General features: G+C 33.7%; 1 protein-coding gene and 1 pseudogene across 1 annotated transcript; both read left to right on the plus strand.

Moving 5' to 3' along the window:
- Positions 1 to 409: 409 nt before the first annotated feature.
- LOC149073983 (uncharacterized) lies at positions 410 to 895 on the plus strand. Its single transcript, XM_089247276.1, has one exon. It carries the CDS (start codon positions 410 to 412, stop codon positions 893 to 895), a length of 486 nt encoding a protein of 161 aa, XP_089103402.1.
- Positions 896 to 2,266: 1,371 nt separating this feature from the next.
- LOC149073984 (uncharacterized) lies at positions 2,267 to 2,977 on the plus strand (annotated as a pseudogene).
- The last annotated feature ends 13,714 nt before the right edge of the window (positions 2,978 to 16,691 follow it).

The raw sequence follows: 16,691 nt of genomic DNA on the forward strand, positions 1-16,691 counted from the left end.
CAAAATAACAAGAGGTTATGGGGTCTCTATTCAAGTCAAGCCATTGAGTGGCAAAGGAGACTGGACACTATGGAAATATAGGATAACATTTGCATTAAGTTTCTATGGTGAGGCCTTAGATATAGTGAATGGGAAAATGCAACTGCCAGAGAGGCCATTGGATGGATCATCAGAAACTATTGTAAGCCAATACAAGATTGACTTGAAGGAGTATAATAAAGCAAATAACTGTGCTATGATGGTTCTAACAAATTCAATGACAGAGGACACATTACAGAAAGTAATGAGATTTGACTGTGCTAGACATGTATGGCTAGAGCTACACAAGCTATTTGAAGCCACATCTGAAAATCAACTGTACAACATTTGTTTAGAGTTCTTCCAGTTTAAGTGGTCATGAACTGAGGATATGGCAGCAAACTTATCAAAATTGAAGAATCTGTGGAATGAGTTTAACAAAGATTTAGAAAGTAAACAAGAAACCAAGCTTCCACATATGCTGCTGATATGCAAGATACTTGATGCTCTTCCTCAAAGCTATCGTGCCTTTAAATCAAGTTGGTTGCTACTAAGTGAAGAAAAAAGAACTGTTGATGATTTAACGACACAGCTATGTTCTCATGAGCGGGAATTAAGAACAGACATCAATGAAAGTGAATTAGGTCACGAAGCACTAGTTGCAAGTTTCAAACAGAATACCCAGAATCATCAGAAAAGAGAAGAAAGCACATCTTCAAGTAAGAAATATAGTACGTGTAATTACTGTCATCTGAAAGGACATTGGGTCAAGAACTCATTAATGGAAAAAGAACTCAATATCCGGGTCAACATTGATAAACAGTTATGTGAAGCCTGTATTTATGGCAAGACTCATCAAGAACAGAACTCTTGTTGAGATGGCAAGAACTCTCAAGTACTCCAACAAAGAAATGTTCTTCCCAGCTTTCCTGTGGGCTGAGTTTGTCAATACTTCAGCTTACATTTTGAACAGGACTGGAAAATTTTCGGTTCACAATGTAAGTTCATTTGAGCTATGGATGAAAAAGAAGCCTCGAATAAGGCATATGCGTATCATTGGGTCAGTCTGTTATGCTCATATCCCAACTCAGAGGAGGAAAAAGATGGATAAGAAAGCAGCAACGGGTTATCTTATGGGATACGATGGAGATGAAAGGTACCGCATCTATATCAAAGAAAGGCAGACAGTAATTTGTTGTCCTGATGAGGTATTTCAAGAGAAGCCCTCACAGATTGAAAATAGAGTGACACTTCCAATTGAAAGAAATGATCAAAACGAAGAACTTTCAAATGAGGGAAAGTATACCGATGATGATGAATCAGAGAAAGATAGCTGTAGCTCAGAAGGTGAAAATGAAGATGCTGAAACAAACATCAGACAGCTCAGGAACATAAATGAGTTGAAAAAGCCTGAAAGGGTTGAAAACTACATTATGTTGGCAGATGTCTTCATGGCTGATGCAAATGAACCAGAAACTTATCAAGATGCAGTGGGACTCTGAAATGAATTCCTTAAGACAAAATTGTACATGGATTCCACAGCCATTACATAAAGGATCAAAAGCTATACCTTGGAAGGGGGTGTATTGTATCAAGAAGAATCCAGATGGTAGTATTGACAAGTATAAAGCGAGACTTGTAATTAAAGGATTCAGTCAACGTCCTTGTATTGATTACAATCAAACCTTCAGTCTAGTAACCAAGTTAGGAACAATACGCTCGATAATCAGTATTGCAGCAAGGGAGAAACTGTATTTGACCCAATTTGATGTCTCTAGGTATTTTTATATGGTGATCTAGAAGAAACCATCTATATGCAACAACCTGAAGGTTATAATGATGGGACAAGTAATGTGTGTAGACTCAAGTGCAGTCTTTATGGTCTTAAGCAAGCTCCTCACTGCTGTAACAAGTGTTTTGGAGATTTTTTGTTGAAACTAGGATTGGAAGCAAGTGAAACTGATCCTTGTTTGTACATCAGAGATCATAAGAACAGAAAATTACATGTAGCTTTATATGTTGATGAAGGGCTAGTCGCAGCAACTGATCAGCAAGAACCTGATGATTTCATTAAACAGTTGAAAATGAAATTTAAAGTTGCCAGTAAACCAGCAACATACTTCTTAGGATTGGAAATTGAAAAGTTTACTAATGGAAACATCAAAATTACCAACAGGCATATGCAAAGAAAGTGTTAAAGAAATTTGGTATGGAAAATCATAGACCAGTTCATACACCTATTTTCAAAATGCTGTCAGAGCAAAATGGTCTTGAATCACAAGCAGATGAATCATTTCCTTACAGAGAAGTAATCGGAGCTATCATATATTTTGTGGTAGGCACCAGACCCGACCTAGCATACAGTGTAAGAGTTTTATCACACAAGCTAGAGAATCTTTCAAAGGAAGATTGGTTGAAAGCCAAACGTGTTCTCAGATACATTGCAAGTTCCACGAGTAAAGGCATTATTTACAGATATAACTGCGATTCCAGAGTGTTGGGATGTTATAGTGATGCTGACTTTGAAAGATGTGAAAAGACTGGTCGCTCAACTACAGGAGTGGTGATCTTGTATGCTGGTGGAGCTATCTCATGGCTAAGTCAACGACAATCTATGGTAGCAACATCGACCTCTGAAGCAGAAATTGTTGCAGCAAATGAATGCTGTAAAGAAGCAATTTGGTTGCAAAGGATGTACAAAGCAGTTGTACACCTTAAAGAAGTTTCAGTGATCCAAATTGATAATAACGCGACTATAAGACTCGCACAAAATCCAGAATTCCATCGCAGCACAAAGCACATTAGCATTAAACATTTCTTAATTCGTGAAAAAGTGATAGAAAGAAAGATTGCAGTACAAAAGATCTCTACAGAGTATCAGTTGGCCGATATGATGACAAAGCCATTGCACAAGCCAAGATTAGCGACACTGTCCACTAAAATAGGACTTGTATTATAACGAAATTGTTTGTTTTATTAACAAGGGAAAGTGTTAGAATATTATGTTAGCAGACAAACAATTTATTTATTTCTGTTTTTGTTATCTGGCAACTCATTATTAGTCAAGTATTTAGTTTCAGAGTTTTGGCAACAGCACAGAAAACATGGCTGCTCAAGTTTGAACAGCAACAGATGCTGTCTCTCACTTTAAGTGTTTAAATCTCTATTAAATATGTGTCTCTGTCTTCAATTGAATATTCTGGTTATAATTACTTACACTCACACACATCATTAGTAATAAGGATATATCAACAGGTCCCGAATTACAAGAAAATGGTCTGTGCAAGCCTCAACGACCCGTGGGTTGTCAAGTGGCCCACTTTATAATTTCAAGTTGCTTGAGTTCCGAAAATAAAGTATATTTATATTCGGTATATAAAGTATATACCCGAAACATCTTCTTAATACAGACATTTTGGTTGATTTTGCATGGCAGCCAAAAAAGGTTGCTTACTCCTGGTCTAGTGTTAAGTCAGTCGTCTAGATATTCAAAGCCTTTGTTGGCGTTTGGGCTGGCATGGGTTCGAATCCACCCTCTAGGTGTAAAATCGAAAGTCTTTTCTCACCCAGAGGGTGGAAAAAGTGTCCATAAAATAGGGAGTTTTGCAAAAATCTGCCAGACTGTTTGAGCAGGGAAAAAAAGACTGTTGGATATGTATAGTCCCTGACCAAGTCTAGAGACTTGTAAACTTTGTGCAAGTGTACAGTCCCTAACGAAATTGAAAGGCTCATAACTTAATCTGTTTGTAAGTGTATAACGTCACTAGCATGGTTGGGAAAACCTGCAAACCTTTTGAATCCAAAATTCTTTTTTAGGAATTTTGTTAATATATTATATACTATTTATATTTTTATATTTATATTATATTTAAATTTATATGTGTGATATAAAAAATATTGAAAATTATAAAGTAATTAAAAAATTATATAAATAAATGGATGATTTTATTGAGGCTGGAAACATTATTTTTCTGATTTAGAAGAAGAGAATATTGTGTCCCTGTAAATGTATTAAAGTTTTAAATCAGATAAAAAATAAAGATTGGCAGTATGAATCAGATGATGATTTATATTATAAGAATATCAATATTCATTTAAAAAATAGATATCAGGGTTGGGTTTTTGACATGACAAGTGTCAAAAACTGGTTTAAACCGTCAAAAATCTAAATGAATGCTTTTTGACAATGTTTTGAACACAATAGGTGTACAACATGATGAAAAACTTACTTTTTAGCATATTACAATGTTTTATTTTTAAACATTAATTTATTACAATAACTAAAACAAAATGTTAATTATAATTTGCAATTTTGAATTTTTCAACATAAGAGTCTAGAACATATAAAATATAATTTTATGGTTTATTTATCTAAGCTTATCTTAATTTGTGTTCAATTTGCTAAGCGGAATAGAGCTGTTAATTCAAAATATGTATCATAGGGCATCAGGGTTAGGTTTTTGACCCCAGAAACTAACTTGGTATTAAAACTGTCAAAAACGTACTGTTAATGATGTCAAATAGTTTTTGTTAACCTGATAGATATGTTAAATAACAAAACACTTACTTTTATGTAGATTAAAGGGTTTTATATTCAGAATTATAATTACTGAGGGAACTATTTTGATATTTTAAATTTTCTGATCTGCCCAAAATTTTATTGCATGTAAAAATTCTCATGCAGCATCTCTTAATACATTAATAAAACTAATTTATTTTCACCTAAAAATTTCTTTGCTCAGGGGTGCGTAAATTCACAGAGGTTTAGAGTATTTTCAACCAAAGCAGAGCTGATAGGATTTGATACCCAAAGCATTTTTTTGCATGTTTGAATACAGCTTTAATTGGAAAAACATTGCATTATAAATGCTAGTAAATATACCATATCATAGTGCAAAAGTAAGAATAACTAAGTTTGACTAAAGATAAGTTACAGGTGTTTCTTAAGCATCATATACAAGCTAGCATTACCAAATTAAATGACATTTTAGTCCTACAATTTAGTATTTTGATCTCTAGATATATTTAAATGTTATGCACAATAAGAGTATCATTTTAAGTATCAGTGGTTATCTAGATAATTTAATTATAACAGAAATCAACATTACATGCATGATGTAATAAACTTTTTTAAACACTTATTTGTTGTAAAAAAGAGGACAGCAGACGGTTTATATCAATACAAACATATATAAGCAGTTGAAGAAATCTTGGAAGATCAAGAATCATCTTGAATCAAAGAATGTCAAATCATTCCACAGTTTTCCCTTCAATGTTCATGTTATGCTTTATTCAAATTTTATAAGAAAAAAAACCATATATATTTTGTCCAAAATAATTCTGTAGAGGGAAGAAAATAATTTTAGAATCATATTAAATATTTATTCTTTGTATAACATAGTCATCTTAAACATTACATGCAATTAACGTGTGCATTTCCAATGGGAATTTTTATATCGAAAAACAATATTTGAGGTTTTTGACGGAGGGTTTTTGATGTGACAGTTTAAACTGCGGTTTAAACCATAAAAAACTGCCATGTGTCAAAAACCTGCCAACCCTGATCAGAATAGAATTACTTTTTAGAAAATTGAAAAGAAAACAACCCGAATTTCCCAATAGAAGCAGATGAAATGTTTTTAAAATTTTCAGATTCACGTATTATGAAAAGTCAGTTAAATATAATTACTTCCTTAAAAAAACGTGTTATCACTTTAATATCTCAAACAACCTTACAATTAAAAAAATAACAAATATGAAAAAAAATTGGAATGATATTTCCTCAGGAAATAAACAGACACCGGTGTCTGAGAATCAAATTCAATGTATCAGAACAATGGATCCAAAAATTGATAAATTATTTTGAATCTTTGCAAAGTCTTTATAAAAACGATTCCTATATAAATGTCATCATTAAAGGTATATATTTTGAGCAAATGAAAGGTAATTATTGGTATGGACTGTTTGGAGATTTTAGATTGATTATAGATAAAATATAGTGTATTTTAATGCTGCAAAACTATGTAAAGGAAGAGGAAGAAGATTTAAAAAAATGGATTGAGAATAAACAATCTCAAGAATTGATATAGACCTGGCCCTCGAATTCAAGCTGGGTCAATCCTATAACAAAAATCCAAAAAAATGATGATAATATAGATAATAAAATCATATCTAGAACATGTCAGAGAAGAATTAATTTTAAATTTAGCAGTATGGGTTTCAAAAGAATTTTATGATAAATGCTTTAGAATTGTTAAATTACACTACTAAATTCTTTGAAAAGTATAAAAATGAAAAAGAAAAAATAAATAAAAAGATATAGAAAAGATAAATAAAAAAAAATAATAAAATTATCAATTGACAATCAAAAATATAAAGCAATAGAAGAAGATATCACTCCTAAAACTATGGATAAATAAAAACTTCATAAATTCATTTTGATTCAAAAAAATAAAGAAAATTAATATCTTTTTTATGCTATGAGAACTCAGAAAAGAACCTCTACTAATTTTATAAACAAAAGAAAGATATCCAAATTTACAAGTAATTTATGAACTGAAATATGAACCAAATGTTATAAATCTATTTAATCGTATAAGAGATTCAGATATATAGATTCATATTGCAATGAAATAGGACTACATCAAAGTTATTCATTTGAGAGATTTATAAATGGTATTGAAAAAATAATTAAAAAAGAAGCATTAAAATTTTTTTTTAAATATTTTCAAAATTCTGATTTGAAATCTTTGCTTATACAAATGAATCCCATTATAACAAACTCCAAGAGATCGGAGAAATCACTTCATTGTAACGAAATTTTGTTATAAAAGAATTCCAGGTTTTTGTATTGTTCTTATATAAACTTACCTAGGGGATTGGAAAAGTGTTCGTTAAAATGAGATTTTCGCAATAACGATATTCGTTAAAATAGGATTCAACTGTATCATAATTTCTTCATATGATATTTGAAGTATAATTAGTTTATCATTGAAAATCTTACTTTGTTCATTTATTTATTGTACATATTTTTTATAAATCCAACTATTATATGATTCAGGCCACCCTCACTTCATTTTACAAATAATTTATCACCTTTCTTTTTTATTATCTTTTAAATCTCATATACTTCTGGATTATGTTTAACTAACTCTTTGTCATAATAAGAACCTTTAATATTTGCTCACAATTTAAATCTTTAATTATATATGTAATTGGATCTGTTTTCAATACTTCTGATATTATGAATATTTCATCGGTAAATGTACGTTCATATCCTCTGGTAAATGCTTTCTTATATTTTCAAATCTTAACCTCATCAACAATTTTAAAAATTTCGGTTTATTTACTTTTCTAGGAGCATACAAATTGTAATAAACTTCTAATTCATTTTCTCTAGCTTCAACGGGTGTCATTTTTATAGATCTATGATATGAATTATTATAATTTTTTAAAATATTTTATCTAAGGGCCTAGATAATATTTTATCTAGCCGTTCAAGTATTACATAGGCAAATTTTTAGCCATTTTTGATCCCCTCCCCCCCCCCTTGTCAGCAAAATTTCGTCATCAGCTCTGCCCCTCTGAATCCAACTCATATTTTCATGGTTGATGACGTAAGCATTATCCAAACCCCCCTCCCCCCTTGTCATCAAAAGTCAGCAAATCGGAAACCCCTTCCCCCCCCCCATCGATGATGACGTAATACTTGAACGGCCCCTAATACATCTATATATTTTTTAGTATCATTAGCAGCTAAATACCTTCTAATTTTATTATTTATTGTTTGATTAAACCGTTCAACTACACCACATTTTATTTCAATATTTTCAGTTGTAAACCAATGAATATTATTACTTTTAAATAATTTTTGAATGTCTTTGTTTATAAATTCTAATCCTTTATCTGTTGGAATCTTTTCAGGAATTCTTTCTTTAAATATCTTTTTGAAATCTTCAGTTACTTCTTCACCTGTTTTTCTTTTAATTGGAACACACCGAGCATATTTGCTAAATACATCTATAACTGCTAAAATATAATTGATACCATTATTATGTTTACTAAATTGTTTCATAAATAATAAATCTGCTTGCCACTGATCATCAATATAAGAAGCATGTCTTACATCTTTTAAATTTATGAATTAAAGGTAAATTTATTATAAGCATCTTGTTGATGTAAGAAATCAGTTATTTCTTTTTGATTTAAAACTGTTTTCTTTTGTACTTGATTTATACCACACCACAATAACCTGTTTCAGAATTATAATATATTTCTTTTATGAAATACATTTTTTTTAAAAAACACTCTTTTTAGATCCACCAATTACACATTTTCCTTTCATCATATGCCTATTGTATTTAGAAGTTACTTCTTGTAAATCTGTGGTTTCTGTATAAGTTTTACATTTTACACAGTATATATGATTAGCACCCATGCCAAATGTCTTTTTAGCTTTTATTATTCGTATAACTATAGGTCTTTCAATTTTTTCATGTATTGTTGAATTAGGAATTTTGTTTAATTCTTTTAACAAACACACATATTTGAATCACATTTTTCACATCTTTGTTTTTTAAATAGCATACATCATGTCTATAAAACAGTTTCATCCACTCTATTTATTGGGTTGCTCCATTCTTTATATGTTAAATTAGGATTTATTCTCATTTTACCATGGAGTAATTGAGTTTCAGGACCTTTAAATTAATGGCTCGGTAAATGCATTTCAAATGGTAAATTATTAATAGCCTTATTAATTACAACTTTTCCACGTTTAATAATTTATTTATATGTGAAATTGATTCTGTTTAATTCTTTCTTTTTAAAATATTTTTCAAGTGGAAAATATTTCAAATCTTTTACACACTCTTATTCTTTTATTAACCCTTCTTCTGTAATTGTTTTAGCTTTCAAAGAATTAGTAACTGTATATAAAACTTGTATGCATATGTATATTCTTCTTTTCTTTTTGACACCTTTAAAGACTTATCTATTATCTTGATTTCTCCAGCAGCTACACTCAATGACGCAAGAGGTAAAAGTATGAAAGCAGATAAACTTGAAGCTGAAAATAAAAACTTATTGATAGAAAGAGATAAAAACTCATATCATTATAAAACTTGTAACCAGGGACGGGCTTAAGTATTTTGCGGCCGGGTGCAAAAACAAAAAATTGCGGCCCCTCTGAACAGGGGTTTTCCAGTGTCCGAGAACAGCTGTAAAACTCCTTCGTAGTCATACAAAAATGACATTTGGCAATAAATATGGACAAAAGTGTCCGCTTCCCAGTGAAAAAATTGCAAGTGCGCCCCCAGGCACATGAAGATTTGGGGCTCTTAGGGCTAGAAGACCGATTATCTACCCAGGCCCTCAACCTTAGTGGTTCTCTATCTTTGACTAGCCTTCTAGGTGGTGAAGAGAGGAAGTTGCCTTGCACAACAGCTCTGGGCGTGATCAGTTATCAATCTATCTTGGATTGAATTTTAAGCTATTTCTTTGCTTAGAAGTTGAAGTCAAAATGTAATCAGAACATTTTTATTCTTTTTTGAGGCCCTAAAAATTTAGCGGCCCGGTGCAGCCGCACCCTTCGCACCTGCCTAAGTCCGGCCCTGCTTGTAACTCTTTGTATATACATATCCTTCTAGTTTCTTTTCCATTTAATTAAATTCAAAATTACTTCTATATCTCATACTTGGATTTGCTAAATCTAACATGAAAAAATCATATGGTTTTTGTGAATAGATATTTTATATAGTTTATTAAATTCTTCTTTAGTTAAATTACCATCTATTTCTCTGATAATTTATTGAATCTCTCTTGATTGAAGATTAAAAAGTATAAAATAATTGAAATTCTTTCTAATGTTTATAGGAGTTCAATAATAAGATTGAGATAGATATATAATCGATGCATTTTTCTTTCCACCCCTGATGAATAAATCTTCTATAATCCTCTGTGACCTTTTTCAGTTACACAATCGTAAAAAATTACGAGGTTTTTATTTGATGGATCTAAATCATCAACAGTAATAAAATCATTAAAATTTGAAGAAAGTGATGCTTCTTTATTCAATTTATCATATAGATTCAATAAATTATTTTTATTTTTCAAATTCTTGCATTTTAAAATATCATCTTTTTCTATTCTTTCAAACATGGAATAATTTTCTTGTAACGTTGAATATTTAGGTTCATATATATCTTTAGCACATATATTATTTATATATCGAAATTTAAATAATCATAAATTAAATTCAAGAGTAAATTGGTCTTTTCTGATCCTGAAGCTCCTACAATCAAATTTCTAAATGGATGTACAGGTAGTAAAGGATTTTGATTTGGATCTTGAAACTCTTCAGGTTCTGTAATCATTTTAATCATTTATTTGTAAGCAAATTCTTTTTACTTGTAAGCAAATTCTTTTTACTTGTAAGCAAATTCTTTTTACTTGTGAGCAAATTCTTTTTACTTGTGAGCAAATTATTTTACTTGCGAGCAAATTTATCAAGTAAATAAATGATTCAACTAGAGAAAGGTAGGATTAAAACGTTAAAAAATAAAGTACAGAATGATTTATAAAATTTAGAAATAAAAGCTGAAATAAGAAACAATTAGAAGAAAAATTTGGTATTTAAGAAGCATTAACTGAATTTCATAAACCTTGAAAAATTAATGAACAAGAAACATTGAAAAAAGATGCATTAGAGAAAATAAGAAAAGCAATGGAAAATATACCACCTCCAAGTGGCGGATCCAGGGAGAGGTGATTGCCCCCCCCCCCATGAGCCTTCAAACAATAGGTGATGGGGCTATCGCCCCTCCCAAGAGCCTTCAAGCAAACATAACTCCAGTGACCTCACTTTTTTTCTTTATTAATCCTTAATTTTTTTTAATTTATTTCTTTTTTTTCCTAGTTGTTAGTGGGGTTTTAGGGTTCTAACCCCCCCCCCTCAAGCCGAGATTATAGTGCTATTTTTTAGGAAGAAACGTAACCCCCCCCCCCCCCAGAAGAAAAAAATTGAAACCCCCCTTGAGAAAATTCTGCATATGACCTCAAATACGTTATTTTTGGCTTGAAATCGATTTAACTAGAATAATAATGCAGTTATTATAAACTCTAATTGAAACAGTAGACAGATTAAGTGCAATCAATTTTTCACCTCGTTTTTTTGGACCCTTAATACCTTAGTTTTTAGTTATTTTTCCTTCCTTCCATAAGTTATGCTCTTTTTTAGTATGTATTTCAACCATTTTTAGTGCTTAAACTTCCGGGCTTTATTGATTATGGTCTCAACTATCAACGCGTTCCGGAAATAATGAAAAAATTAGTGCAGTAAAATCTAAAATGAGTTCACTTTTTCTGAAAAATTTTTTCCCCTTCGAGATTTATGTTCGTAAGTCGAAGAATTTATAAGTTGGGGAGCGACTGCATAAAATTTTTTGGAGGAGCCGCAAAAACTTTTTTGCATCGGGCCGCGAAATTCCTAAGCTCGGCCCTGTTTGGAGGATACTTTACGAATAGCAACAACACAAATTTTAACATTGAAGCTTTAGTCAAGGTCAAGCAAAAACAATGCCAAGTTTCGCATTAATTTAGGAATTACATCCACTCGCATTTGTAATGTAAGTAACCAAAGACTTTTTTTTTGTTTGGTACGTAATTAATTCAACGTAAACTATAAAAGTTCGATAAAAGTCCTTTTATAAAACTTAGGAAAAACAACCAATAATTGTATCAATTACATTTGCTCCAATGTAACCAATGCGCTTACAGGTGGCATTTTTCAAGTTTCATAAAAAAACATTTATCAAACTTTTATAGTGTAATAACGGCCTTACCCCAATTCAGCTAAATTTTTGAAAACGAAAATGCTACATAATGGAATCATAAAATATGTAGTACGCGTCGCATTTTAATCTGCCGTGTCTGATCGTACGTAGGATCAACCTTTCGCGGGATGGGGGGCACACTGGGATTGATTGGAGGCACAAGGAATCTCTGAGATAAATTTAGTTACCAACTTTCAAAAGCATTTTCAAGTAACAGAAATATATTAATATAGTAAAAAGGTATTTTTTGACACTACAATTTGAAATGTGTTTTTTTTAAATCATTCAGAGTTTGTGATTGTCTTTGGAGGAAGGGGGGGGGGGGGGTACCCCTTCGCCGTTAATGAGTGGCCCGCGGAACGCGACAAATTGTTTATGTGGACCTCGAGCGTAAAACGTTGAAGATCCCTACTGTAGAGCCTCCTTGCCTCCGGGTTTTCCTAGGAGCAGGTTTCCTGTGCCACGCGCAACGTGATTCGCCCAGCGCGACACGCAGTCCACTCACAAATAAGAAGAGCAGTCTGACTGTTTTCCTACAGAGCGCAACACAAGGGCGTAGCGAGGGGGGGGGGGACTTGAGGGGGTCTGGTCCTCCTCCCCCCCCCCCCCGAAATGTGAGAAAATGACCGAAAAAATGGAAAAAGATGGCCAAATCCATTGTTCTGTCACTTTGGTTCCCCCCCCCCCCGAACGAAATTTCTGGCTACGCCCCTGGCGCAACACGGCTAAAGGCTGAAACGCACTACACTGACGTGATGTGTTTTCACGTTGTGTCAGAGACGTTGTAAATTCTGATTCGTGGAAATTCTGTGACGTGATAATTTCACGTCATATAATTTAAACGTCGCAGAATTTCCACGAATCAGAATTCACAATGTCTCTGACGAGACATGATAATCGCTTCGCGTCAGTGTAGTATGTTTCGGCTTTAACGGCAACGCTTTACGTCGGGCGTGATTGGCCGACTGCTTCTGGAGGAGTCAAATGCGTCGTGCGCCGCGCGTATTGCCGATGTTCTCTTCATTCTCTCTCTTGTGTGTTTTCTTTACTTCCCCTTCAAACCGGAGTATGCAGACGACAGAGTAGCTGATGCCAAGGCCATATACTATAATATAGCCGCCCTGATCTGATGCACCACGCTAGGAAAAAACAAACGTGTAGCGTGATTATGTAACACGTTTCTGCCGGCGCAAAATGGTCTAATTCGGTTCATGCGGCACGAAAAACCTATTTCTAGGGAAACGCGGCTGCATATTTCGCAAATGCACCGCTATTCCGCGATTACACGATTTTTTTCGTAATTTTTTCCACACTCCCAATCACGTTGCATCAGCCTCTACGATAATTTGCGTAACTCTACGATATCTTCATTTTCATATCTGATCGCAGAACAGTGATGCAAACAAGGTAGACATTTCCCACTGATATTCCGCGAGGCATTTCAAATGTGCAATCGTGCTATTTTCAATGTTATAAAAACGATTTCATTTTTAAACCAACAAATTTATGCACTGAAAGCAAACTTAAATATTCAAACAGTTAAAGGAGGATAACGACTACAAATTTCTGAAAATGTGATAGAAAATCCTTGTAAATTTTAGTAAAAACATTTTTCCAATTTATCAATGCATTTTTCGATAATAAATCAACTAAAAATAAACCGATAAATTATAGTATGAAAAAATATATCGTGCATGCTAATAATCGCAAACAACTATGAAATACAGTATTTAAACATCAGAACCTCAGAAGAGTAAAGATATGCTAAAAGGAATTACAATTTGTTAGAGCATTGTTATTGGTCTTAATAATTTTTTCTATATATTTTTTTTTGTTATAATATTTAATTGATTTATTATATACCAAAGTTTTAAGATTCGGCAAAATATAAATACATTATAAATTCGGTACAAACCTAAATATTCAAACAGCTAAAGGGGCAGATCACGAAATTCTTTTCAAATTTTAGTAAAATATTTCTCCAATTTATCAATGTATTTTTCGATAGCAAATCGACTAAAAATAAACAGAAAAATTATTGTATAAAAAAATATATATATTATGCACGTTATAGTCGTAAACAGCTATAAAATATTTAAAAATTGGAACTTAGGAAAAGAAAAGACACTAAAAGGCAACTACGTTTTTTATAACATTACTGGTCTTAATTTCTTCTGCATGCTTTTGTTATAATATTTAACTGATTTACAGTATTCTTGTATTTTAAGGTTGTCCGCAAAATATATTGTAAATGTATTGCATCATGTATTGCAAAAAGAATTAAAATGTTTAAATCATTTTCTGACGAGAAGTTAAAAAAAAAAATGGATAACTTTCGCGAGGTGGATTCGAACCTCGGTCTTCAGGTTTGCAGTTCGATGCACTACATTAATTCGACTGACGGAAAAGTTCCTAAAACTGTTTATGACCAAAAGCATATACTTTTAGTGAGTTTTTTTTTTTTCGAAATTTATATTACCACCTTCACATCAATCGCTACCATTAACCACGGAATTTTAAATCGTTCCCTTACGCGAATTAAAATGAACAATTTTGTTTGGCATACAGTGTTGATCTTTCAGAATACGTTCCAGTAATTACATAACGAAGCCACCTTGTGACCGAAAACATAACAAGATCGTAGGATATTAAAGTAGAGGGAATTATCGTAAACCAAGAAGAGACGTGATTGGTTGAAATCGTATAATTGCGGTGCATTTTCGAAATTAGCAACCCGGCTTTACCTCATACGTAGGCTGGCCATATTTCTTCGAGAGAAATACGGGACATCGAGATTCCAAATACGGGACATCGCCAATTATTGCCAAAACCAAACAAAGTTGCCAAATATTGTTGAAATAACGGAAAATCACAATGGCGGGAAATGATGCATTACTGCAAATTGCAGTGGGTGAAGATGTATTCCACGAAAAAAAAAAAGTTTACCACGGCAAATATGGAAGATTAATATTCCCATATATAGTTGTAATTATCGTAAAATAATTTATGAGTAGAAAAATAATTTCAATCTTTGACTTCAATAAAGAATAAAAATTCAAGTACGCTTCGTGTGAAATACGGAAAAAACCGGGACAGTCCCGGGAAATACGGGACGTATGGTCACCCTACTCATACGTACACTGGTGAAATAAATTCAGAGAATTTGCATATTTTATCGAATTTCATGAAAAGAACTGAACTGAATGTAAAACCAGTGCTTCTAGACAAAAATGCAAATCTTGTACGTCAAATACGTAAGCGTACACGTGTGTATAGGCGGAGCCAGTAGAGAAACAGGCTTTATAAGCGCGCGTAAGTTAATACTCATGTCGTTCGCTAGCACACCTCGGCGAATTTCTTGGTGTTATTTTGCAGCAATCGGTTAATTTCAAATTTTAACAGTAAAAATGAGTAACCACCAACGTTTAAATGATGGAATGAGGTGGCGAATTGTGGGGAGGCTAGAAGCAGGCCAATCTCAAGTCCAGATTTGTAGAAAGTTCAATTTAACGCCCAGCGTCGTGTGTAACTTATGGAAACAGTTCCAGGATACCGGATCCATCGAGAGAAAGCCTGGGCAAGGTCGTCCAAGAGCCACGACGGCCAGAGAAGATCGTCATTTGTCGATTATAGCGAGACGTAACAGGATTCTACAGCTTCTCAGCTCTCTCGTGACTTGTATGCAGCCACAGGAACCCGTGTATCAAGGGTGACTGTTTCCAAAAGACTTCATGAGAGAGGGTTGTTTGCAAGAAGACCTGCTGTTTGCGTCCCGCTCACTTCTACGGACAGGAGAATCCGTTTATCATGGTGCAGAGAGCATAGAGATTGGAGTATGGATCAATGGGCGACCGTTCTCTTCACTGATGAGTCCCGGTTCAGCCTAAGCACCGATTCTCGCCGTATGTTCATATGGAGAGAACCAGGAACCCGCTACGTACCCTCCAATGTCCGCGAAATCGACCATTATGGCGGAGGAGGTTTAATGGTCTGGGCAGGCATCATGTTGGATGGCCGCACACATCTCCATGTCTTTGAAAGAGGCACTATGACTGGTGTGAGGTATAGGGATGAGGTCTTGGAGCCCTATGTTCGCTTTTTCAGGGGTGGAGTTGGCCCTGAGTTCATTTTAATGGACGATAACGCGAGGCCACATAGAGCTCTTCTGCTTGATGATTTTCTAGAGAGTGAGGATATTCGCCGGATGGATTAGCCAGCCAGATCTCCAGACCTTAACTCTATAGAGCATGTCTGGGACGCTCTGGGGAGGGCAATTGCAACTCGCAACCCCCCTCCGGGAACCATCCAGGGAATGAAAACAGCGTTGCTGAACGAGTGGGACCAATTGCCACAGGAAATGATAAACTGCCTTATTTCAAGTATGAAATCACGCTGCGAGACCTGTATATCTGCAAGAGGGGACCATACCCCCTATTAACCCATCTTTTTGTTTATTCTGCAACCGCTGTTTCATACCTTCCGACTCCAATGAGTGTTACGCATGATCATGCGTGTGTATTACAATTATTGAATGGTTATTTGTTTTGTATTGTATCAATGCATGTACATATCAAATTTCATTAAAATCGGTACAGTAGTTCTAGAGATAATCGACCAAGTCTGCGAATTTTCTTAATTCCTTACACCAGTGTAGTATAGCCACTAGAATAAGACAGATTATGAACGATGCGGTAAGGCTCCTACTCAGTCGCCTAACCTCATAGCAAAGCCGCTTGTATGCCGCTCTTAATGCAGCTTTGCCTCATAGTGGCGAAGTACTTACGTCACAAAAAACGTCCTCCCATCGACTTTGTGGTAGTTGTTGTATTCCTTGATATTTTT

Source organism: Pholcus phalangioides, unplaced genomic scaffold (genome assembly GCF_987345545.1).
Source record: "Pholcus phalangioides strain wild (caught in Gottingen) unplaced genomic scaffold, Ppha-v1.0 ptg000017l_1, whole genome shotgun sequence".
Lineage (NCBI taxonomy): Eukaryota > Metazoa > Arthropoda > Arachnida > Araneae > Pholcidae > Pholcus > Pholcus phalangioides.

Excerpts from the sequence above, each read along its gene's own strand:
- LOC149073983 (XM_089247276.1), top strand. The coding sequence starts at position 410 with ATGGCAGCAAACTTATCAAAATTGAAGAATCTGTGGAATGAGTTTAAC.